General features: G+C 34.8%; 2 protein-coding genes and 1 long non-coding RNA gene across 7 annotated transcripts in view; 1 reads left to right on the top strand and 2 right to left on the bottom strand.

Annotated features, from left to right (window-relative positions):
* Positions 1 to 503: 503 nt before the first annotated feature.
* LOC127063464 (uncharacterized) lies at positions 504 to 2,797 on the bottom strand. 2 transcript variants are annotated; one of them, XR_007781391.1, is made up of 3 exons: positions 2,588 to 2,797; positions 1,281 to 1,408; positions 504 to 736 (listed from the first exon to the last, which is right to left on the bottom strand). It is a non-coding gene; the product is annotated as an uncharacterized LOC127063464 (long non-coding RNA). The 2 variants fall into 2 exon arrangements; XR_007781390.1 differs by having other exon boundaries at positions 2,364 to 2,797.
* Positions 2,798 to 4,701: 1,904 nt separating this feature from the next.
* Positions 4,702 to 26,867, top strand: part of LOC127063257 (mitoguardin) — a 31,505-nt gene continuing 9,339 nt past the window's right edge. Inside the window, exons 1-3 of the mRNA XM_050992774.1 lie at positions 4,702 to 4,902; positions 5,077 to 5,224; positions 5,406 to 5,549. Coding sequence (XP_050848731.1) covers positions 4,810 to 4,902; positions 5,077 to 5,224; positions 5,406 to 5,549 — 385 coding nt within the window. The 5' untranslated portion in view covers positions 4,702 to 4,809. The remainder of the gene's footprint in view (positions 4,903 to 5,076; positions 5,225 to 5,405; positions 5,550 to 26,867) is intronic.
* On the bottom strand, positions 5,818 to 26,590 carry LOC127063258 (protein unzipped). 4 transcript variants are annotated; one of them, XM_050992776.1, is made up of 6 exons: positions 26,435 to 26,590; positions 25,786 to 26,136; positions 9,825 to 10,026; positions 9,269 to 9,663; positions 8,795 to 9,129; positions 5,818 to 8,634 (listed from the first exon to the last, which is right to left on the bottom strand). In XM_050992776.1, exons 3-6 carry the CDS (start codon positions 10,024 to 10,026, stop codon positions 8,127 to 8,129), a joined length of 1,440 nt encoding a protein of 479 aa, XP_050848733.1. In that variant the 5' UTR covers positions 25,786 to 26,136; positions 26,435 to 26,590; the 3' UTR covers positions 5,818 to 8,126. The 4 variants fall into 4 exon arrangements, with proteins under 4 accessions (XP_050848733.1, XP_050848734.1, XP_050848735.1 ...); XM_050992777.1 differs by having other exon boundaries at positions 26,443 to 26,546; XM_050992778.1 differs by having other exon boundaries at positions 26,463 to 26,486.

Below are 26,867 nucleotides of genomic sequence, written 5' to 3' on the forward strand. Positions count from 1 at the left end.
GGTCATAAGTTCGATTTTATTGTCGTCACGGGTGCGGGAAGTATACACACTTTACCGGATAATTCTAAAATAAAATAATTCGTATAGAATATTGAAAGAATGAGTAATATAATTATGTACTTACATTAACTCTTCGTTACTATTTGCGGAGAACGCGTACTGCGAGAACTACGATGCATACTAGTCGAAATTCAAAGCAAAACTGAAGCAGTAATTGTCAAAGACAGTCGAAGATCAGATTTGTTATTGTCATAGGTGGGGGAACTATCCTCACTACATCATTTAATTCTAGAAGAAAACAAATCGTGTAGAATATTGAAACAACGAGTGATATAATTTTGTACTTACATTAACTCTTCTCTATTAATTGCGGAGAATGTATATTGTAAGAACTGCGATGCGTACTCGTCGAAATTTGAAACAATACTGAACGAGTAGCTATCAAAGACGGTCGAAGGTCCCGTTTGTTATTGTCATAGGTGGGGGAAGTATCCTGTTTACACCATTTAATTCTGAAACACAACAAATCGTATAGAATATTGAAAGAACGAATGATATAATTTTGTACCCACATTAACTCTTCTTTATTAATTGCGGAGAATGTATATTGTGAGAACTGCGATGCGTACTCGTCGAAATTCAAGGCAAAACTGAACAAGTAACTGTCAAAGACGGTCGAAGATCCGATTTGTTATTGTCATAGGTGGGGGAAATATCCTCACTACACCATTTAATTCTAGAACAAAACAAATCGTGTAGAATATTGAAACAACGAGTGATATAATTTTGTACTTACATTAACTCTTCTCTATTAATTGCGGAGAATGTATATTGTAAGAACTGCGATGCGTACTCGTCGAAATTCAAGGCAAAACTGAACCAGTAACTGTCAAAGACGGTCGAAGATCCGATTTATTTTTGTTATAGGTGGGGGAAGTATCCTCACTACATCATTTAATTCTAGAACAAGACAAATCGGGTAAAATATTGAAAGAGAGAGTGATATAATTTCGTACTTACATTAACTCTTCTCTATTAAGTGCGGAGAATGCGTACTGTGAGAACTGCGATGTGTACTGGTCGAAATTCAAGGCAAAACTGAACCAGTAACTGTCAAAGACGGTCGAAGATCCGATTTGTTATTGCCATAGGTGGGGGAAATATCCTCACTACACCATTTAATTCTAGAACAAAACAAATCGGGTAAAATATTGAAAGAGAGAGTGATATAATTTCGTACTTACATTAACTCTTCTCTATTAAGTGCGGAGAATGCGTACTGTGAGAACTGCGATGTGTACTGGTCGAAATTCAAGGCAAAACTGAACCAGTAACTGTCAAAGACGGTCGAAGATCCGATTTGTTATTGTCATAGGTGGGGGAAATATCCTCACTACACCATTTAATTCTGAAACACAACAAATCGCATAGAATATTGAAAGAATGAGTGATATAATTCTGTACTTACATTAACTCTTCCCTATTAATTGCGGAGAATGCGTACTGCGAGAACTACGATGTGTATTCGTCGAAATTCAAGGCAAAACTGAACCAATAATTGTCAAAGTCAGTCAATGACCCGACTCTGTTGCCGTCACGGGTGGGAAAGTATCACCACTTCTCGATGTAATTCTAGAACAAAATAATTCGCATAGAATATTGAAAGAATGAGTGATACAATTATGTTCTTACATTAACTCTTCTTTATTGCTTACGGAGAATGCGTAGTAAGAGAACTGCGATGCCCACTCGTCGAAATTCAAAGCAAGACTGAACCAGTAACTGTCAAAGTCGGTCGAAGTTCGAACTTTGTTGTCATCACGGGTGGGAAAGTATCCCCACTTCTCGATGTAATTTTAGAACAAAATAATTCGCATAGAATATTGAAAGAATGAGTGATATAATTATGTTCTTCCATTAACTCTTCTTTATTACTTGTTGAGAATGCGTACTACGGGAACTGCGATATGTACTTGTCGAAATTCAAAGCAAGACTAGTCCAGGAACTGCCAAAGTCAGTCAATGACCCCACTTTGTTGCCGTCACGGGTGGGAGAGTATCCCCACTTCTCGATGTAATTCTAGAACAAAGTACTCGCATAGAATATTGAAAGATGGAGTGATATAATTTCGTACTTACATTAACTCTTCTCTATTACTTGCGGAGAATGCGTACTGTGCGAACTGCGATGCGTACTCGTCGAAATTCAAGGCAAAACTGAACCAGTAACTGTCAAAGACGGGCTAAGATCCGATTTGTTATTGTCATAGGTGGGGGAAATATCCTCACTACACCATTTAATTCTGAAACACAACAAATCGCATAGAATATTGGAAGTACGAGTGATATAATTTCGTACTTACATTAACTCTTCTCTATTAATTGCGGAGAATGCGTACTGTGAGAACTGCGATGCGTACTCGTCGAAATTCAAGGCAAAACTGAACCAGTAACTGTCAAAGACGGTCGAAGATCCGATTTATTGTTGTTATAGGTGGGGGAAGTATCCTCACTACATCATTTAATTCTAGAACAAGACAAATCGGGTAAAATATTGAAAGAGAGAGTGATATAATTTCGTACTTACATTAACTCTTCTCTATTAATTGCGGAGAATGCGTACTGTGAGAACTGCGATGCGTACTCGTCGAAATTCAAGGCAAAACTGAACCAGTAACTGTCAAAGACGGTCGAAGATCCGATTTATTTTTGTTATAGGTGGGGGAAGTATCCTCACTACATCATTTAATTCTAGAACAAGACAAATCGGGTAAAATATTGAAAGAGAGAGTGATATAATTTCGTACTTACATTAACTCTTCTCTATTAATTGCGGAGAATGCGTACTGTGCGAACTGCGATGCGTACTCGTCGAAATTCAAGGCAAAACTGAACCAGTAACTGTCAAAGACGGGCTAAGATCCGATTTGTTATTGTCATAGGTGGGGGAAATATCCTCACTACACCATTTAATTCTGAAACACAACAAATCGCATAGAATATTGGAAGTACGAGTGATATAATTTCGTACTTACATTAACTCTTCTCTATTAATTGCGGAGAATGCGTACTGTGAGAACTGCGATGCGTACTCGTCGAAATTCAAGGCAAAACTGAACCAGTAACTGTCAAAGACGGTCGAAGATCCGATTTATTGTTGTTATAGGTGGGGGAAGTATCCTCACTACATCATTTAATTCTAGAACAAGACAAATCGGGTAAAATATTGAAAGAGAGAGTGATATAATTTCGTACTTACATTAACTCTTCTCTATTAATTGCGGAGAATGCGTACTGTGCGAACTGCGATGCGTACTCGTCGAAATTCAAGGCAAAACTGAACCAGTAACTGTCAAAGACGGGCTAAGATCCGATTTGTTATTGTCATAGGTGGGGGAAATATCCTCACTACACCATTTCATTCTGAAACACAACAAATCGCATAGAATATTGAAATAATGAGTGATATAATTTCGTACTTACATTAACTCTTCTCTATTAATTGCGGAGAATGCGCACTATGAGAACTGCGATGTGTACTGGTCGAAATTCAAGGCAAAACTGGACCAGTAACTGTCAAAGACGGTCGAAGATCCGATTTGTTATTATTATAAGTGGGGGAAGTATCCTCACAGACAGAAAGACATCTTATAAAGACTTCAAAGTGTATTCGCGAAAGACAGAAGTAAACTGATCCAGTAATCGTTGAAACAATTAAATTCGATTTATTTATTTCACAAATAGGCACCATTTAAAATTTTATATTTAAAGGAAAAATAATTATACGAATTATTAAGAAATTCTTATTTCGTTCTCAACTTAATATACTAGTGTTCAAATATTATCTCTGCGTACTTTGAGAATATTGTTCATTAGTTAAATAATTATGGAATCATCGGATTTATATGATGATTAAATTAAGCCGCTCGGAGAATATTTCGTTGTTTATTTCTCGGAGCACGAAAGAAAACTAACGTAGTAGTTCGCACGATCAATGTAGTCTTTGTTTTTGTTTTATTTTTATTTTATATTGGACGGAGATTTCGAGCTATGAAATATTTTTTATTGTATATGTTTAAATAAATGTAGTATTGTTTAAATATTAGTTGGTTTTATTCCGTGCACGTTTAAAATTGTTCAAATAATTTTGAAGTTATCGGAAATATGATTTATTTAAAGTTACCCGTTGGAAAACAGTGTGCTTCGATCTTTTCTCGTCGAAATTCAAAAATAAACTGTTCCGATATTAATGAAAGTCAATGTAAGTTCGTTTTTCTATTAACGTATCAGGTAACGAGCGCGCATTTATAATTCAACTTTATTAAAATATAAAATTAAAATTATTTTATATTTAATATAACATATACACAAAAAGTTAAGTACTATTTATATTTACTAGTATATATTTATATTTTTTATTTGATCCACATAGTGATATAATGTAGTTTGTAACATATTTCGTAATGCACTACTTTTTAATCGAGATTAATATATCGATCTATTTTTATCATGAATTTTGTTTATTTTGGTTAATTTCATAATGTAATATTATAGTTAATATGAAAATATTAAAAAAGTAAATTATCGATTATCATAAATTAAAAACGATTAAGAAATTAGCTAACGAAGGCGCATGATTATACTCTGTTCAAATCGACAAAAGGTGAAACGAAACGAGCGCCATCTGTAATTCCAGTATCACGGTCTTCAGTACACTACTGCGAACACATTGCGAGTGCTTTTCGTATTTCATTGACTTTTGTATGTACTAGAAGTGAATGTTATTATTTATATGTAATAACGTTGACGATGTCTATTTTTAATACGCGACAATTTTTGGGAGCATTATACTCACGCTACGCAGCTTTCTTTCCGGCGTTTAATTTATCTAGAACGCAAAAGGTTAGAAAATATTTTTTGTATAGGTTAGAATGATTGTATCTTGGAATCTTTGAACATTATATAATAATGTTAATTCGTCGCTTATTTTCCGTGTTTCTAATTTTTTAATAATAATTAAGTATAGGTTAAGTTATAAAATGATATGACATTAAACTGTGTTCTATATTTTTCTAGATTTTTATCATTTGTTTGACTGGAGGTTCATTGTTGCTCGGTGGTTTGGCACAATTTTTAAAAAGAAGGCGAAGACTTCCATTGCCTCCTTCTAAAAAATCTATAAGGGATTTGAAACAAAGATTTGCCAATGCTAAATCTAATTTTGGTAATACTTCCATCGTTAAAATTTTCTTTAGTTTATTTAATTTTAATTTATAATATAGTTTTATTTAATATAATTAAAATCTTCATTTGATTGAAAAATAGATTTATGGCTTGTAATATAATTTTGCATTATATTATTACATATATATTTCATAACTATTATATATATTTCGTTGCTGTAGATGCGTTATCTCAAGTATCATGGGCTAGAAGAAGTGAGGCAAGTAGTAGAAGTCACATTAGCGAACGAGCATCGTTAATCTCACCTTTACCAGAAGGTGCTGAAGGTGATGTAAAATTAACTCCGCAGCAGTATGGTGTTCTAGGTAAGTCATTTATTACTAAAATCATAAAATTAACATCAGATGTTTTGTATGATTTTGTTCCCATTAAAAATGTACTAATATGTATGCATATAATTTAATATATTTTTTGTGCATGCTATTATATTTTTCATCTATATTATTTGCTAAATATTAATTACATTAAGTAGTATTTATATCAAAGATATAAACCAAATAAGTAATTAAATCATACAAAATAGGAGGTATCAAACATGCAGACATGTATCATATTACTGATACATTAAGGAAATATTAATATATTCAGATATTTATTTATACATATATTGCATTGCATTTATATTTACATGATGATGTACAATGCAGCAGCTTATTCACAAATAAAGTATTTGCTAAACATAGAAGTTGTCATAAACTTACAGATTAATTTTTGGCATTATTAAAACCTCTGCCTCGCGTTGGAATCATATTTATTCATATTCTAGTATTAACATACAGATCCAGAGGAGTAGCTCTTGAATAAATAAATTTTTTTTATGTCAAATATATATGTCATTCATGCATAGTTTTTATTACTTTTTAAAAGTATGTTCTTCAAAGCATGTTTTTCAATTAATTTATGATTGATATATCATAACTTGCCCCTTTCAATTTTTCAATTTAGAAATAAAATTAGTTGTTGGCCATACGAATATTGGTTTGCATTGTTTATATGTTCTTTTTTTTTCTTTATATATTTTATACTTCTTTCTTTATCTCAAACACAGAATTTTGTAAAGCTCACAATACTACACATTCACTTTGCAGCAAATTATTGCTTCCTATATTGATTATTATTATTTTTATATTATTATTATTATTATTATTAATGTTATTATTAATATTATTAACTCATGGAATGCACATTATATTTCTGTACATCTGTACGGAAAATATCGCATGAATCCAGATAGAATTCACTTCGCTTCAGTGTTATTTAACTTATAGTAAATTATATAATAATATTGTACTTTAAAGCTATTCTTGATAGAAAAACTGTAAACAGATAAATAAGCTGACTACAATAGTTTGTTGCAACTATTGAGACTGTATATAAATGTTTATTATTTATATATTAATATCAATAAACATTTTGTGAGTAATGTAGAATTCACGTAAATAATGTCGTCTCTTTTTCCTCTATATCTTTTTTCTAATATTGAAAATCACAAAATTAAAACACTGATTTAAACAATTCTATGAATTCTTCACATTTTTTAAAGGAACATTTCAGCCTTATCAATTACAATTATGCTCATATCAATGAAAGTTTTATATGCTTTTGTTATTATTTTTTTTTCTTGTTTTCTTTTTTCTTTTTCTGTAGATATTCTTTTTATAGAGATTTTTTTATATATATACTATATATATATATATATATATATATATATATATAGTATTTTAGGAATCCGCAGGGATTATCGCTTAAAAATGGTTTTAGCGGCTTATGCTTAGCAGTATTTCTTTCGTAGCGAAGTTAACATTCCATTACTTTTGTTAAACAATGATGAACCTCGATTTGTAATAATAAAAATGACAATTTGTCAGATTGAAATAAGTTTGAAGAATTTTTAAGAAGTAAATATCTTAATATACAGAATTTAATTTGGACTGAAATCTTCAAATCAACTTGAATTGATAAAAATTATCCGCAGCCCTTCACCTCTACTCTATGTGTTCTTACCACTATCATCTTATAAATCTTACATTCTTCTAAAATTGTACCACAATCTCAAAAATATATAATGGCTTCATCATTAATTTGCGCACATCCATTCTCCAAATTCAATTTATTCTTTCTGCATAAAGCGAGTTGTCCAAGATAGCGTTTGCATCAGCAATAGCTAAGATTTCTTTGAACATCCCTCTCAATGGAGATATTATCTCAAAGCTTTTAAGTCTTCTATAATGATCTAACATTACTGTTCGCAAAAGGCATGAAATAGTTAGATAGAAGATTCGTTTCACAGCTGAATTAAAAAGGACAAAGTACGATATTTGCATTTGGTACGATATTATAGTCGATGTTAACGAATTTAATGTTAACATACGTATGCGATTGCTTGTACTTAAGACTTTTCTTTATTGTGTGAAACTAGCTCATCAAACTATATTTCTTCACTAGTTTTCGCGCGTGCGCGTGTATATATATATATATATATATATATATATATATATACATACATATATATATATATGTATATGTATGTGTAATTATATCAACTTGATATACAGACCAAGTTTTCGTAAAGGCAAGCACATCTCATCCGGTTTCTTGTCCTCGCATCCACGTGGAGTAGAGGCGCGAGAAAGGGATTTATTTTTTTCGTGCTATTATTATAATCGCTATATATGAAATTACAGCAATAATCATTTTTTTCTCGTGTTATTTTCTTTTTCTTTTTTTTCATCGTTTTCTTTTTTACGCGCTTATTTTCTTTTTTTTCTTTACTTTTTTCTTCTCTCTGTTTTGTTCTACGTATAATATATTACTATTGTTTTTACTTTTTTATTTTATTTTATTATTATTTTTTTTAATTTAGAGATTCATTCCGTGAACGTTCACGCAATCCTACTGATAACGATCGTCATTAGAGATAATATCAATGAACAGGACATTTCTAGCGAGGACACACCGGAGTATCCTGTTTCGATTTTATTTTGAAGCGACAACGGACCTCCATCGTCGCCTTGCATATTCGATGTGTCCGATGTCTTAGGTACAACGATCATGTTCTCATCCAATCCTGGGTCTTCCATCTTAGGCTGTCTAGTTTCTTTGCTCTCGTCGTAATTGAACTTAACAGTTGTTGTAGTAGGTTCTGTAACGACAGGCGGTGGTGTAGTGGTAGGAACTAGACTATAATCTTTCAGGAAATAGATAGGTCCGAATTCTGGCTTAATGTCGAGCAAGGTCTCCTCCCTGCGAATGCCATTGATCATTCTTGATGTAGTAACCTTGTCCTCGTAATGAGAAACCAATTCTCCGGTGTATGGAACTTCCATGTCGGTATAGTTAGCTTTTAGAGTAACATTTACGCCAGTACCAGGTTCCAGATAAATTTCTATTCTGTTGTTTGAGAAAGATAAATTATAAACTTATAATTATGATCGCGTGTCGTTCTATTTACGATATGTAATATAAAATAAAAAAATAAATAATGATGATAATAATATTAATAATAATAATAATAATAATAAAAAGGAGAAAAGACGTATATAATACATACTTTTGCACTTCGGTACGATTCTCCCTTTCCTCGATACCCCAAATGATATGAGGTAAATTCGTTCCGTTGTATAACAAGATCGAAGTATTTAAACCCTTCAAAATAGCATGACCTTGACCCCAGTACATCGAGTAGTTGTAAGAGTACGCAACAGCTTCTGCCAGTTTCGAACCTTTCTCAGCATCATTTTTCAGCGTACCTGTCCAGATTAAACGTGGTGTACGTTTTATCACTCGTTTTTTCGACCAATTCAATCTGACGCCGCTAAGTTCATAATATATCGGTTCGGCCTCGACAAGGACTTCGCAAAATTTCGCTGTATTTTCGATACCGTTCTGAAAAGGAAGGAAGGAAAAATTAAAAAATAAATTAATTCATTAATTAATTAATTAAAAAATACGATACGATACTTCGATTTTGGTTACATGTTAAAAATCAATGAAACACTGATATATTACATTAGTAATAACTTACGTCTTTAACGTAGAAGATCGTGCCGAAATTGTCGTTCATATTCATGGTTCCTATGTAATGGGTGTAAGTATAGGGCAAGCTTGGATTTGCCTCATCAATGGATACCTCGTACCTTGCAACGTACATTTTATCCGTGGCTACTGCTCCCACGGGTAACGGAGTATATATGTCCCAATGTCGCCAGCTAACTCTTGCTGCATTGTCAACGTTTTCAAGGAGATCGTATTTCTCGTACGAACGAACGTTACCGTGTATCGATACCGTACAACGTTTTTCATCTCCCAATTGAGTTCCGGATACCCACACGCCATTGTGCAATGCACGGCATACGTGTAACGGCTTTTTGAATGGGTTCGGTCTATTCAGAGGCGCATTATTAGACGCCATTAGATCCTCTGTAATTAATTCATTAGATAATGAATTAATGAAATAATTCATTCATTCATTCATTCATTCGACTGTTCATTTATTCATTCATTCTTTATAACGAATTAATTCTAAAATATTATACGATATATTTTCTTTTGTATAATCCTAATAAGATTTTATTTCGTACCTTCGTTTTCACGAGGAATCTGAAAACCACCGACCACAATCTGCTTCGAAGAATCATAATGTGTACGTGGGAGCCAATTGAGAGTACTCGAAGTAACAAGTTGACCGTACTTCGACGATATGTGTACGCTGTTGTCAGCGTACGTCAGTAATAGAAGGACACCGATCAGTCCTACAGAAAGATAGTCTTTTTGCCAAGACATCTGTGAAAAAAAAAACAAGAAAAAAAATTAAAAAAAAAGAAAGAAATGAAATTACAATTAGAATAAAGGTATATATAATATTATTTAATTTCTCGTGACTCAAAGGTATCAATGATCGATTTAAAAGATAAACGTTGAACCGTCATTGATTCAAATTAACGCTAGAATAACAAATCAAAGCGACGATGAGGATTTAAAAATCGTTATATAAATAGAATGGTGAGTAAATATTAATCACCGTACAGTATCAATACAGTGTCGATTGTTTGTCGATAAATAGATTGACATTTGAAAAGCAATGTGCCGACAAACGATCGGGAGATTTAACTATCATTGAAATAACAACGTAACCACGTAGCCAATGTGCCACCTTACTTGCTCGGCTCTATGTTTATTCATTTACGAGGAGTGTTTACACGTGCGTAGTAAACAGTAATTTGCGTGCGTAAACACTTATCACGATAGGAGTAAGACAAAGCTGGTTTAGAAATATTGCCATATGTATTATAATACGTAAGAAGATATTTAACCAAAAGAGAACAATTCTTATACGAATGAGCAAGCGAGTTAGCTTGGTTGCCTGGCTGGCTGGCTGGTTCGTTGGTTGGTTGGTTGGCTGGCTGGCTGGTTGGCTGGTTGGCTGACTCGACACGCGATTATGAAACACGGTAAGGAAGTTCACGTAAAACGAGTCCGTAATCCGGAACCATTTTACCGCAAGGCACATCTCGTGGCTACGTTCGTGACGATCGAGACTCGTTCACGTTGTAGTATTATCTACCGTATACAAATTCCACTTACCGTAATGATTCCGCGGTGTATTCGTTTATGTAATAATTTATATTATATATTATATACACCGAGACTCCTTCTTCTACTTAGTTTCATTATCATTCGATATTTTTGTAATATTATAGTTGTTTATTTTTTTTTTCTCCTTCTCGACCTCCCCTCCCATCTTCAAATTCATTTTTCAAATATTTTATAATTGCCTATTAACACGCGCGTATCGTGTATAATTTTATTGAGATTTATACTTTGGAAAATGTTCGGAGTGTTTTAAAAAAAGAAAAATAAAGAAATTACCGGTATTTGAACTGTTCTCTAATTACAAAGCACTCTATCACGCCGGGTGGGAAGAGCAAGAGAAGAAAGAGGTAGATCTAAACCGCATTCCAAAGAATTAAGTGTCATTAAATTAATCATTCTTTCAATCGTCGTCGTCGTTGTTATTGTTATTATTGTTGTTGTTGTTGTATACCGATTAAGTAGACTCATTTAACACGTGCCTCTTTTACTGTTTTTTCCTTATCTTCGCAAAAGGTATTACATACAAATTAGTTGTTAAAGAAAATCTCGTAACTCGCTTCGTATATATTATTCTCTAGCATCGCATTGTTTGGTCGGTGTGTGTAAAAGTAAGGACAAAGGACGAAGACAAAACTGGTTTATATACTTATAGATAAATTGCAATTATGATTCACTCTTTAGAGAAGAAATTGCTGACGCATCGAGTAAACTCGATCGGCTTGGACGAATAAATTCAATTACATTGTTATGTCTATCTTTTATTGCGTTTTACCGAAGTAGACAATAATTTTCTTATTTTTTGCCTATTATTTTATAAAAATCGTTTAATTTCTGTTTAATGGTTTATGATAGATAAGTCTTTGAAAAGATTTCCAAGGGTGATAGCTTTTAAACGATCTCTGTCCGTCATTAGCCTCCCTCCCCGGTCTTCTGTAATTTTTGTCGAAGGTGATTATTCAGATTAACTAGAGAGAAGCATAGAGAAAGAGAGAGAAGGGAGAGAAAACTGTAGAACATTTCCTGTTCACAGTTCTACGGAAGTTATCATTGTGTCTGGTATCATTGTCTCCTAACCCGCAGCAAAGTATTACGATAAAAGGTTCGCTTTACGGGATGTTTCCACTCATACCTATTCGAAATAACGAAACGAATTGTTGTGCTCGATCGAGTGACTGCAAGGACATATAGTATATATATAATACATAGAGATATATGTATGTATGTATGTATGTATGTATGTATGTATGCATGTATGTATGATATGTATATATATAATTCGAACGACGATATTTAATAAAGAGGAGAGTGAAATTGACAAGAGAAACGAAGAGATTCAATGATAAATGATCTAAGGAATAAATAATATTTGAATTAAAACATAAGTCTCGATTTAAAATTACCGAAGGATATAATCAACTTTATTGACTTTCATTGAACGAAATTATTCGTATTAAGAAGACGTTTCAAGTACGAACTACTTAAACTTGAAAAGTTTAGAAAGTCTACGAAATAGGGATTAGACACTTTCGCTTTTCTCTATAAAATTTTAATTCATCTGTGTGAGACACGTTTTTAGCTGATGACAAACCCAGAGAATCAGAGAGTTTGAGAGAGAAAAGGATAGAGAAGGAACTTTCCAATACAAACTTTCCTTTCAATTCCATCGTACAAAAAGCCAACGAGAATATCTATAAGCGGTATAATACGAAGTTGGCTATTAAAATACACACACACACACACATATATATATATAACTATAAATGATAGAACTCGAGTAACGTGTGCTTTTGAAAGACACTCACGTAATAACGATTTATTTATCAATTATGCGTAGTTATGATGTAATTTGTTCGATACATTGACGGGTAAACATGACGTACTTACATACGTACGCCATTCGATATATAGAAAAGAATGCACGTCTATCTGGCACGGATATGCTATTTGCACGTGAATGACACTCATTTCGAGAGTTAACACGCGTCTGTCCGTAAATTCAATTATGAGAAATCCTTTCCTATTTTTTCTTTTTTTTTTTTTTCTTTTCTTTTTCTCCTTTCTACGAATAATATGATAAATTAGAATATGACGATCCGATATTGATGAATTTTCGATATTTCTAGGGAAAGAAAATTAGACTTGTGTATTTTTCTTTCTCTCTCTCTCACTCACTAAATGCAAGCTAGTTTAAACATTTTTCACTGTGATTGTACAGGGTGTTAACGCCAAGTGCAGACACACAGAGGGGAAGAGGTGGTATTGATAGATCTCTACTCTCTTCTTCCTCCTCCTCCTCCTCCTACTCCTCCTCTTTCTCCCACCCTTCTCTTTTTCTATCAACATCACCATCACTAACATCACTACCACCAAGCCCTCTGTCTCATTGCCTGTCTCCCCCAGGCAGACGTTTAATCAAGGATATTTGTTCCACTTACAATAATATGCATCGCGATACATCTTGAATGCATACTCGCGCATTCTAACGATATGCGTAATGCAACGAGCTACTTCATTGTCCTCCGGATGCGCGTCTAACAGCGTTTTGTCGAGTTGATCGATCGTGGTTAAATATGATACACCACCCCCTCCCCTATCTCTCCCCCTCCCTTTCCCCCCATCCCAACGATCATCGCTATTATTTAATAATAACAATAACCATTATATAATATCAAATGTTCCTCAAAGAAAAATAAAAGAAAGTCAATATTTTTACTTACTGAGATAATAGTTTTATATAATCAATATGAATTTTTTTATTGTATAATAAGAAAATTATTATAGATATTATTTCGTCATGTTATTGTGACATTATTATTGTATTATTAATGTAATAGAAAATTTATATTCTTTTTCGAATTATAATAGAAATTATTATTACGTGCGTATAATATATATTATTGTTATTGGAAAATATTGATCTTCTTACAAAATATTTAATATTATATAATATGATTCTAAAATTAATCGTTGTGCTTCTAATGATTTATTAGTCGTAGTATAAAACATTAGCATTCTCGTTATGAATATATTAGGGATATCCTCTTAGATCGTTAATGATATCCACCAGGAAATCGTACAAGAGAGAGGAAACTTACACGAGGGAGTAACGTGGCAAACTATCGGAGCGTGAATAATAATTTTCGCGAAATGTTTCTCTGCTCCCCTTTTTTCTCCCCTCTCTCCACGTACCTCTAGAAACGTGGCAGTAGTAGTAGTAATATAGTAATAGTGTTGTAGTTATAGCGGTTAGTTGTTACAGTAGTAGTAACTGATAGGATCTCAGAAAAAGCAGAACAGAACGTTCCTTCTTTTACTTCTCGTTTATCGACTAGTCAATTCTAAGCAGTACCAATGTTACGATTAATAAGTTCATTCTTTCGAACTTAGATATGTACCTACATATATAGAAACACGTGTTTCATTTTGAATTTAAAATCAATTTAGATAATGCGGCTAGAACGATTATGACCAATTTATTATATTTTTCAAATATTAACAAATTTAAATGATATCTTAATGTTAATAAATAAACGTTGAAAGAGTCAGCTATACATACATGTAGTTACGTACGTGTATGTGTGTACGCTACATTCATTTATTAACATCAATCTACATTCTTAATTGTTTATATTTAAAAAAAATATATATATATGTATATTTATACGTAAATTGATAATGATAATTAATAAAAATGTTAGATCGTTAATTCAATCATAGAAACAATCTGTACAAATTTCAGTCAGACGAAAATAATGATCGCATTATTTTATTATTACCAGAACGAGCGAGCTATCTCCGTATAATTCGGTCAGATCGTATCCATGCACCTTGGAGTTGATACGACGGTGACCTACTAACCTTAGCCCTCCTCCGTGGCATCAGCCGAAAGAAATTTATAAAACTCGTCGTCCTACGTACATACATACATATAATATACCTACAGACACATACACACATATGTATATATGTCATTTCATTGTCGAGATTGCCAATATATTCATTTCACTTTGAAAAAGAAAAAAGATGCGTTGATGAGTTTTAAACGAGTTATATATCGCAAAAATCGATTAGAAATTTCGTTGAAAGAGGGGAAGGACACTCTCGGGATGTAGAACTCTTATCGATTATTCACCATCCACAATGGACGGACGCTTGTAAACTAGGTCTCTTCTCTAACACGTCTAATCGCTAGGAATTTATAAGATATATATAATTAGAAGTTTCTTATATATGCGACTATCTTGAACAAAAAAATAAAAAAAGAAGAAGAATAAAATATCTGCAAAATTATCTGATCATGAGTAATACCTGGTAAAGAAAATTAGACGATACGAACTTTCACGAAATTATCTTCGAGAGAGAGTATATATATATATATATATATATATATATATATATATATATTTGTGTGAGTACATAATCGGAGAGAAAATATAATCTCTCTCATGTGGGCTAAGTGCATAGGCGTAGATCACGACGAAATGTTTAACTTCATTTTTTCCAAAGCATTATCTTTTTTACTCTAGGTTGTAACCAAGTGAAACCTTAGTTTGACGTTCCGAAGGTAGACAATCGTGTTATTACGTAGAGTGTGTCGGTTGAAGGTAAATATCGAAGATAGGATAAGAAGTGCAGAATGAATTTAATCTATTTTTCTTTTCCTTTTTGCATAATCGATCCTAATAATTATTCATTTTCTTAGACTTTGTTATTTTAATCGTCTGAATAAATTTTGTTTTTATCTTTGTGTGTGTTCGCGAAATAAACGAAATTGAAATAATTTCTTTTGACGTTAATTTGAATGTTCTTTAGAATGAAACGACGACAGGAATCGTAATCGAAAGAAAGATGTATGTTAAATAGATTGAAAGAGACCACTTAATCTAATTTTCTCCCTTGTATTTTCTTGATTTCGTCGCTTCTGCATACACACACACACACACACATTCACATCATACGCACATGATGATGTTCTTGGCGAAAGTGGGATGAATAAGACAGTGAATTTGGATGGACGTATTACAAGTTGTGTATGACTCAACGATAAACGGCCTATTGCCGTTTGTTGGATATTTGAAACCGGCGTGCTTGAGAAACGCCAACCAGCTAGGCAGGCAGGGTGGTTGCCAGTACACGACGGCTAATGTACATGATACGATCGCTAGATCGTAAAATGTACGTAGTATCCATTTCTGAATAGAATGGTTATATATATATATATATATATATATATATATATATATAAGTGTATGTATACGTTATGTATTACACATAGCTAAACAGATTTTCAATGTGTAGAAGAGAGTTGCAAGAACATTCTCGCGAGGTAAGCAGCAACTCGATATACTCTTGTGAAAAGAAAAAAAGAAAAAAAGAAAAAATGAAATAAAATAAACGTAAAAGCTCGAATGAAAGAGAGACAGAGATAGAGATAAAGAGAAACGACGTCAAATAAGATAATTAAATGCTTTTGCGAATGTAATGATAGCGTGTAGTAGGTACATAAATATACACTTATATCGTTACAACGATACGACAAAATAGGACGCAAAAGATCACGGAGTTATAACCTTCGAGTTATTTTACGTAGCTATCATTTTCTCCGGCATACTACCTGTCGATCGATCGATTAATTGATCGATCGATCGTAGTAGTCCACGATCGCGTGAGAATTATAGTTTTCGAAGTTGAAAATGACGTAATGGTAAATTAATACTGAAAATGAATTTGTCGTTAGGTTCGAAGAATATTACGTATAAAAATGAAAGTGAACGATCGTATAGATCATAATCCATTAGATATATATATATTTACAAAGAGTAAACATACGTATTCTGTATATGTATGTTTACGGTATATATATTTATGTATATATATGTGTGTGACCGTTGTGTAAAGATATTTCGTGTATCGCGTGGGAAGACGTGCGTGTTTCCTGAAAGGATCCACGACCTATGCCTATCGTCAATTATCATTCTTACGAATTGGAGACAGTAGAGCGGAGCGAGCTAACGGTCAAATAATAGGAAAAGGAAAACGTACAAAAAGAGGAAAAACAGAAAGAGAGGGGCTTGTCCTACGTACGGCATATCGAATGAAGGGAATATCGATTTTCTACGGTTGTACTGTCAGTGGGCAGCGCAGCGTTACCATGATAACCCTCCTAAGCCCCTCTCCATCCAATTGGAAGGAGAAGAAGACGAACGAAGAAGAAAGCCGAGAGCACTTCTTTTGCAGTTACACTTAGCACGTGCATCCAAGCATGGCGGGACAAATTTCCTAGTAGACGTAGTGGCCACTTCACTACGAGAGAGAGAGAGAGAGAGAGAGAGAGAGAGAGAGAAATAAAGAATCTACTTCCGCTTTTATTAGTCTTACCCGTCAAGGAGATCCTCATCCACGATTCGAGACTAATCAACAAAATGCATGTACATTTCAAGTGGATTTTATTAGCAAGATTCGTTTTCTGTTTAGAAAATAACGACGATTCCTTGTCGACTCGAAGTCAGTTCTCTTTTCTTTTTTGTTTATCTTTCTTTTTATCTGTTTATTTATTTATTTATTTTCTTTTTATTTTCTATTCGATTCTTTTTAGGTCGATGCTCGTAATACGAGGCCATAACACGCGCATAGATTTGTATTCGAAAGCGAATAGCAAGAGTGTAGTAGTAGGTCCTTTAGGTCGAGAGAGCTGCTTTTTCTGTGGGTTCAAAGCAAACGTCGAAGAAAAACTAGAAAGCAGCAAGGAACACGCAAGTATTATAGTCGTCAACGTTTTCAACGACCCCGCACCACGGGGAACAATGGAACAAAGGGTGCCCGTTAAAAAGCCGTACGATTGTTTGGCTACATCCCCCGCGGTGTTATTCCGCGGAGTACGATAAAAATGAGGTGTAAAAAAGAGAGAGAGACAGAAAGAGAAGATTCTTATGCGCCAAGCGAATTTGCCAAATATTTCTATATAAATGAAAAATGAAGATTTACTCGCTAAAGCTTTTTCTTCGTCAAGACAATAAAAAGTTCTTCCTTAAAGAACTTAAGAGAGAAAGAAAGAGGTTCCATTTGATTCTATAACAATAATCGATTATTCTAAGTTGTTATAGATATGCATGTATATTACGGTTAGAATGAATGTCTTTAAAGTGTGCCGTGAGAAGGTCGCTCGTAAAGAAAAGAAAACCTTCAAGGATCTCCCATCTAGGATCTCGTATATCCTGAGAAGTTAGGGTCGAATTAATATCGCTTCGTCTTTTAGCCATGACCTGACAACAGTTAGAAGGACACTTGCTAAAGACAAAGCTACTCGTTTTACCGACGTCTCTAATGTCAGAATACGATTTAGATATATCTATGTGTATGTACGTGTATGTATATGCATAGATATTCTATATATACGTACAATTTCAAGCAAAGAGAATGAAGAATCTCGGTCTCCTCATATAATTCCAAGTAATACAGGTCGGCTAGGGCGGGCAATGCGCATTACGACAATCTTCGGAGTAAGTTAGGTTGGGATTTTGTCCTTCGTAAAACATCACACACACCATACGTGAGTTGACCATAACGTCATCTCCAATTTCTTCTCTGTTAAACGTCATAAAACAAGCTCGAGGGTTATTTACCTTCTTCGCTCTTAAGGACACACTACGCGTTTCTCCATGAGATTCTAATTGTATTAAACGTTCGACCAATAATAACTACGAGTAACGAACGACAGCTAACCCGACAGAACAAATAAACATAACTAACGGAGAGAAAGTAGTGGTAACGCCATTACGAAATCACCGACATTTGCACCGACTCCCGACAATCACCGTCGTCTCTCGGTACCAAAATGAGTCGATTGATGTTACCTAACATTTCGAGCGAACTGCATATTCGATATTTATTGTTATTCTTTCGTACCACCAAATTTTCGAGATTCGATCGTACGAACAATGAAATAATGCATTTATGTATTTGTGTATATATATATATATATATATATATATGCATTTATGTATATATGTATGTACATATCTTTTCTCCTCTGACAACTGGCAAGAATTTCGGTATAACGATAAAGACGTCTAGCATCGTAATAAACTCTTCTTTCTCTTTCTTTTTCTCTTTCTTTTTCTCTCTCTCTCTCTCTCTCTCACACACACACACACACACTCATATACACACATGCGCAGAGAGAGACCGATACAAGCTTCGATACATCTTTCTTGACCATATACTCTCTCGTCGAGAGACGTCTTTTAATCACGTTACCCGCCTAAGACCGCCTTACTACTTACAATTAAGACAATTTACTATGTACCAGTATGAATTAGACGATGTTACCACTGCCCTTTTAAGAAAAGACGAGACCGAGAGATTTTTTCTCCCCTTTTCTTTTCTCTCTTTTTTCTCTTTTCTTTTTTTCTTGCCAACAACAAGTGCGAGAAAATACAGCGGATTAACAAAAGTGCAGTTGAATAGTCGAAAATTGGTATAATCCGGTGTGCACGCGATCACGCGAGAAATTGACGCTTCGGAATATATACGTATATATGTTTTATATGTATTCCTTCCGTTTCTTTAATATTCTTAATCTTTCAAGTTAAAAAAAGAAAAATAAAATAAACAAGAAAAAGAGAACATTGCAAGCGGATATTATACACAACGGTACAAATCATAAAACGATACTTACAATTTTCTCATGTTTCATTTTATTTGTTTTTCTTTCATTTTTCCTTCATTTTTTTTCTTTTTATATATATATATATATATATATATATATATATATATATATATCCGATAACTTTACGTGTTACTCCGCAACAGTATATATTATTTCCATTAATATAGTAACCTAGTGTGCACAAGAGAAAGAGAAAGAGAGAGAGAGACTAGTATGAATTACTGTCAAGGGCAGCTATACGACTTGACCTATACATTCAGAAACTTTATTAAACTCGTTTCCGTTCAGAGGATCGCTCCAAGGCACACGATTGAAAATTCAAGCACCACTTTAATATCTAACAGTAGCCACTCTTCTTTTACCATCGTCACGCTTCACGATACGTCGTTCATGCGTCCTACAAAAATCTTTTACAGTTGTTCCCACCATCTTTATTACAATCATTATTTGTCTATTACCGTTTTACCACCAATCGCGATGGTGATCTTATTTCTTTTTTTTTTCTTTTTTTTTTTTTAGAAAACTATAAAATTTACTTTATAAATCACTTTGACTACTAGTTTGCTTTTGATCATCATAAAATATATATATATATATTGGTTTTAGTACTGTAATATATTAAGTTCTAAAAGGAAAGTTTAATTATTAAATAAAATAATTGATCATGAAAGATCTAACTAATATAGAACCAACGAACATACTTCGATATTTACTGCTTATCATTATTTGTCTAGCATCGTCACGATGATCTTTTTTTATGTTGTTTCTTTTTCTTTCTTTTTATTAAGAAACAATATAATTGTTCTCTACAATTTAATTTTTTTTTTTTTTCTTTATTAGGTAACTAATATTTACATTATAATTTATCAGGATTTCTAATTTACTTTTGGACATAAAATATATATTTCGATTTTTACTTCGATATACTTAATTCTTGTGAAAAGGAAAAATATTAATTATTACGAAAAATAGAAATTGATCTAATATATATATATATATATATATATATATATATATATATATATAGATTAGACAAAAAGAATCTTCTATGTTTATTGCTTATGTTAGGAAAAGAGGACCGTTAGTCGAAGGAACAAGAAAGAGCAAAAGCAAAAGCAATCCTGCTGGAAAATGTCGGATATCGTACTCCTTTGCCTTCTACTATCGAGATACGGAAGATCTTTCCGCCTGACGTGGCACGTAGTTGGGCAGTACGAGGTCTCTCTTTTTCCCCCTCTCTATCTATCTCTCTTTCTCTCTTTATCTTCTCTCTTCGTCGGTCTACTTTATGATCCTGGTGGGGAGAAAAGAGAGTGAGAGAATGAGAGAAAGAGAGAGTCAGACAGACAGAGAAAAAGAGAAAGAGAGAGAGAGAAAGAGAGAGTCAGACAGAGAAAGAGGGAGAGGAGGGGGAGAGGGCGCCACGAACATTTTACCCTTTCGCCAGGATATTCAATCCGAGTTCTATGTAGGTACGTTTCTTGTGTCTGCCGAATGACGATAGAGAAATACACGGTAAAGATCTTTCTTGGCACGATTCACCTACATACATTCTACAACTATCGACGATTTAAGGCTCTACTCGCGTACCAAAAGCTATGGGGTGGGAGTTAAGGCTTGGTAAACAAAAGACGCGTGACCTTTTATATATTTGATTTAACATTTATATGATACTTTTTAAATGTATGATTATATTAATATTATATATATATATGTGTGTATGTATCTGTATTATTAAAGAAATTAATTAACTAGGAAGGTCGTTGAAGAGCAAATATTAAAAAAAAAATACCTTGTCTTTCGTAAGCATCAGACAATGCATGTCGACTACGTCAGTTTATCATGTTTCAAAGCAAAGTAGCAGCTGTTTATAAATAATGAGTAATTACTTAACCCTGTTTCATTCTTTTCATGCAACAGATCTTTATATACGTTTGCATATCCCGATGCATACCGATATGTGGCCTACATTATTCGATTTTCTCGGTTAGCAAGAAACGGTAAGAGGGGCCGAATAAACGAATGAACGAACGAACGAACGAAAGGGGTAACGGAGAATCGACGATGCGAACTCGGTTATGGAAATCGGAGCAGATCTCTCAGGTTAACAGCTCGTTAAGTTGAGATACGGGCATGTCACTTTTATTAATCCTATCAGGGTCGAACATCCTCGACGATGACGATGACGATGACGATGACGACGACGACGACGACGACAACGACAACGATGATGATGATGATAATGGGGAGGGTATGGTGTTGTTACCTAATGATCGACCTAATTGCGTATCACCTCTGTACTATGCTATGTATTCGTGCACTTTGGAATTATCTCCTCCTAATCGCATGCGTCAACGAAAATAGTCAATCCTCTCTCTCTCTCTCTCTCTCTCTCTCTCTCTCTCTCTCTCTCTCTCTCTCTCTCTCTCTCTCTCTCTCTCTCTCTCTTTCTCTCTGTCGACCTGACCCGGCTATTTCGAAATTTCCAAAATGTTGCTTCTAAATTTCTTACTGGTACAGCATCCTCTACGAGGTCACATTCCTCGGATAACTGTCGGAATCTATTTTAGGTTTGTCCCGTTGTCCTTCATTTTATCTTTTCTCTTTTTATTGTACCTCTTTCCCATTCTCCTTTCCCCTCTTTCTCTCTCTGTCTCTCCCTCCCTCCCTCCCTTTTTTCTTTCTTTCTTTTTCTCTCTTTACCCCATTTTCTTTTGATTACTCTTAACGCATTCTGAATCATCATCCTGCTGACGTAATGTGAGCGAAGAAGAAAAAATAAAAAAATAAAAAGAAAATGATGATAATAATGATGATAATGATGATGATGATGATGATGATGATGATAATAATAATAAAATAATAACGGTCTCGCGTTATCGTATAAAGTTTTACAAATGCGTCAGCGCTTAGTAGTAACGAAATAATTGCAACGCGAATTTATCATCTCGTCGGCTTTAAACGCACATCGTCGTCGTCGTCATCGTCGTCGTTCGTGATACTTCGCGTCCTTCTTTTTGGCTCCTCTCAGGCGGCGAATTTATCATTGTCGTCCTTATTCACGTAACGCACGTAACATAAGAGAAAAACGGAGACAGAGACAGAGAGAGAGAGAGAGAGAGAGAGAGAGAGAGAGACAAAAAAGAGAAAGACAGAGAAATTCTCTCGAAGGAATTATTTTCCAAGTACGTACGTATTACTAGTTTGTTCATGGATTCTCGTGTTACTCCAAAGTTTTATGTAACAATGCGATTGTGACCAAGTAAAAGAAATCGAAGGATCATCGAAGAATCGTTAGTCCGCTCACGTCATTAGTCCGTAAAAATTTATTTCTTTTTTACGCTTGCCTGCCTGTCCCTCTTCCAGCCACCCACCCTCTCACTCTAAAGTCTAGAATATATCACCTACTTCCGAACGTTTCACGACGCGTGTCCTTAATCTTGAATACAAAAACTTGGAGAGAAACGATCGTAAGTTCGTTGTTGGCTTCGCAAGAGAAAAAGAGAACATCCCGATCAGCAAGTTGAACGGTTGCCAAGATCGAATGCATTAGGGTCAAAATTCTCATATCTTGTATCTCGGACGAAGAAGAGTCATTGAACGGCGTCGAATCCCTTTCGTTATAAGGGGAGGTGGGGGGAGGTAGAGAAAAATAGGAAACAAAACATCGAAGAAAAAAAAACAAGAAAAAAGAAGGGGTCGAGGTTTTTATTTGATAATAAAAAATCCGTTTGGGAAAATAAATTTTTTACGACGAGAGAAAGGAAGAAAAAAAAAGAATAATATCTACTTAAATGCGTAGGTACGTGCATCCATACCTAATAAAAGTAATAATAATAGGAAGAAGAGAATGAGGAAGTGGAAGAGGAGGAGAAAGAGGATGAGGAGGAAGAAGAAGAGTTGTTAAAAGATCATTATTACAAATATAGATATCCAACACACGTTGTTAAACAGGGATGCGTCTGGGAAAGGGATCGAGTAACATGAGTTTTGTTACGGTCGGCTGGTAGGCTGACAACTTGTTGAATCGTTCACGCCCAAGGTAGAAGAGGTAACCGCGCAGGATAAAGTTTTCAAGGGGATTTCGGTCTAAAGAAGATAGTGACGTCAATTACGCTAATGGCGAAACGATAATAACTCGTCGGGGATTTTAATAGAAAAAATCTTTCTCTCTCTTTCTCTCTCTCTGTTTCTGTATATTTGTGTGGATATATATATATATTTACATATACATGTGTGTGTAACGATTGTCGTTCAACACAGTAATGTCGAGTTCCTTTACTTTAAAACAAAACCTCTTTTACTATCGTGGCTATCTCTTCTCCCTCAAATCTGCAGGCTATTATTCACACCTGCCTGCTCACCGTCGTCACGCTTCGCGAAAATAACACTTTTCTAGCCTCGTACATACGTAACCGGACAATACGAGACGACGTACAGAAAAAGAGAGAGAGAAAGATACAGATAGAGAAAGAGAGGAACGAGCACGGCTGAAAGTAACTTTGTGCGTCAGCGACTGGGGCCTTTGCTTCTCTTTCTCTTTCTCTTTCTCCTTCTATTTCTCGCTTTTTCTCTCTCCTCTTCTAATCTTTATGCACGATTCATGAAAGGAAAATAATGGAGGAGATTCGTTTCCGCGTCTGGCAAAAAATCCGCGTCTGTCTTTCACATTCTCGGCTGAAAAGTTTTTTTCCGTGGATAATCCGATGAACGACTTGTTGTTAGTCGTGAAAAAAAGAGAAAAAAAAAGAAAAAGGAAGAAAAAAAAGAGCCTAAGGAAAAAAAAAAGAAAGGAAGAGAAAAAATATCTCGATGTATTTTCTCGTAGGGAGTTTAGAAACAAAGTGACGGATTACATTGAGAATGGCGCCAAGTACTTGCATATTTACGAATACCTATATATGTATATAAAATCAACAAAAAAGAAATGACGCGTCCGTATCTACTACGTCGCGATCGCATTCAACTACTCGTAAACAGCGAGTAACTAGAGAATGAATGTGTCAGCCGGTAGGAAGGATATTGCGCGTGTGCTAGGAAAATTTCCAAGTTCACCGGCATACCAGGAATCTCCTCCATCGATCTGCCGATAGGGGTGAACCGTGTTCCTACATTTACTATATATACACATATATATATATATTTATTTTATATATATATATATATATATATATATATATATATATATATGTACCACAAATATTATGTATAAAATATACGTATATGTGCGTTTATATATATATATATATATATATATATATATATATATATATATAGCATGAACCATTCGCACATTCCCTATTCTCTGAGATTCTCTTGCTTATACGAGGTATTGACCTTTGAACTTGACCCAAAGGGTAAGTCTATCGGAAGGGCCTGCTCGTCGTTGGCACATCGATGGATTATGACGGTCTATCGTTTCACGGTTAACACGTTTTCCAAGTTAAAACAAGGTGTTGGTAAGCTCGAATCGTTACGTGACCGTTTCAAGGTTAGGTCGACTAGATTGCGACGTTTTTCGAAATCGAGCGCGAATTTGTCCCCTCTTTTTCGTCATCCCTTTGCCCCCTCCCTCTTCCTATCAGCAATAATGGTCATTTCAATTTTCACAAGGATGCTAGTGGAATTGTACATTCGCAATGAGAGCTAGACATAAGGATGCTAGACGTATATGCAGATTACGCAACAAAATACACATATACACACACACACACACACACACACACACAGAGTAGAACACACGCGAACAGTCCTTTTCATCCTGATCTGTTACGCGGATTACGACTTTTACGACGAAGAAAAGCAAAAAAATATGTATATTTCACGTTGCATGCAGGTAACATTAAATGGCAGACTTATTTCGCGATTCGCAATGCTAAAGAAAAAAAAAACATTTAAATAGATTTTTTTTTCTTTTCTTTCTTTTTTTTTCTTTTCTTCCGAGGAATGCATGAGGAGAATCTCGTACGAGTGTAGAACGAGAAAGCTCGAGGAAAAATCCATAATCGACGTACATACATAGCCATCAGAGGACGAAACCAGGACGCGTCTCCTTCTCGTAAAACGCACGACCTTCCCCTCTTTCCCGATCGAAGAGATAGAACAGTAGGAAGAAGTAGAAATATTAAAGGAAGAAGGAGTAGGGTTGTCAATCCATTGAAATTTTCGTTTAAAAGTTGGGAAGGATGTTTAATAGAGTGGGATGAGGATGGATAGTATTCGTTTTTTCTCGGTTGTCCATCCTTTAAAATAAATAAAAACGTATCGAACGTCGTACTTACGCTCGTCCTATGCCCTCGCTCTCATAGAACGTTCTTTAATCCAAATATCCTCGAACGGGATGCGTGTTCCCTTTCGTTTCGGTGCACGCGTATCACGCGTAGCTTTCTTTCTTTTTCTTTCTTTCTTTCTTTCTTTCTTTCTTTCTTTCTTTCGGAGAAAGTTTCGTCGACGTGAAGAGGACGATGACGGATTATCTAAAGGATTCTCAGGTTCTCGCGCTCGGGTTGCGTTCTCTCACTTGAATCTTACAGTCCCTTTCCTTTCCTTTCCTTTGCTTTCCTTCCTTTCCTTTGCCCTTTATTCTTTTGCTTTTTCTTTTTTGTCCTTTCGTTATTTGTTTCTTTTTCTACCTGTCACAAATGATCCACGCGATATCTCTCATTATATATACTTCTACGACGATAAGATATATCACCGAGACGTCTCGTGCGCGTTTAAACACAACCAACGTCTCTCTCTCTGTCTCTCTGTCTCTTCTCTCGAATATATCCGAGTACTACCACTGTATGTATCGGTAGAACGATAAACGCAAAGTGTATATGTATATATATATATATAATATGTATATATATATATATATATACGTTTGTAATAAAGGAGAGATCGAGAGATTACAGAGATCAAGAGAGAAAGAAAGAGAGAGAGTACGTGAGTACGTGGTGAGTGACTGAACGACCGTGTTAGTAAGTGATTGAGAAAGAGAGCGAGAAAATTTTGAAGAGAAAAAAGGGGGAGAGAGAGAACAAGTACACCGTACGACGATCGGTAATCCGAATAACTGACGCCACTGCGAGGAGCGGGTCTCTCGCGCTCAACCCCCCCACCCTTTACCAGCCCTCACTTTTCCTTCCTCTCTCCCTGCTTGCCTCTAACAACCCTTGCGTTCCCCCACCATCGAGTTCTGGTATCCTCGTCGTGCGCAGTGTGTACCTTTGCTCTCTATCTCTATCGTTCTCTCGCACATATACACGAGCTCCCCTCCCTTGGCGTCCGTCCTCGCGGCGTCGTTCGACGCCAGTGCGCCTAGCCTGCCAGGAGACGTTAGAGAGAGAGAATCCCGCGGTGGTGGGGGTAGCTTTTA

The sequence above is a fragment of the Vespula vulgaris genome, chromosome 4 (genome assembly GCF_905475345.1).
Source record: "Vespula vulgaris chromosome 4, iyVesVulg1.1, whole genome shotgun sequence".
NCBI classification, from domain to species: domain Eukaryota; kingdom Metazoa; phylum Arthropoda; class Insecta; order Hymenoptera; family Vespidae; genus Vespula; species Vespula vulgaris.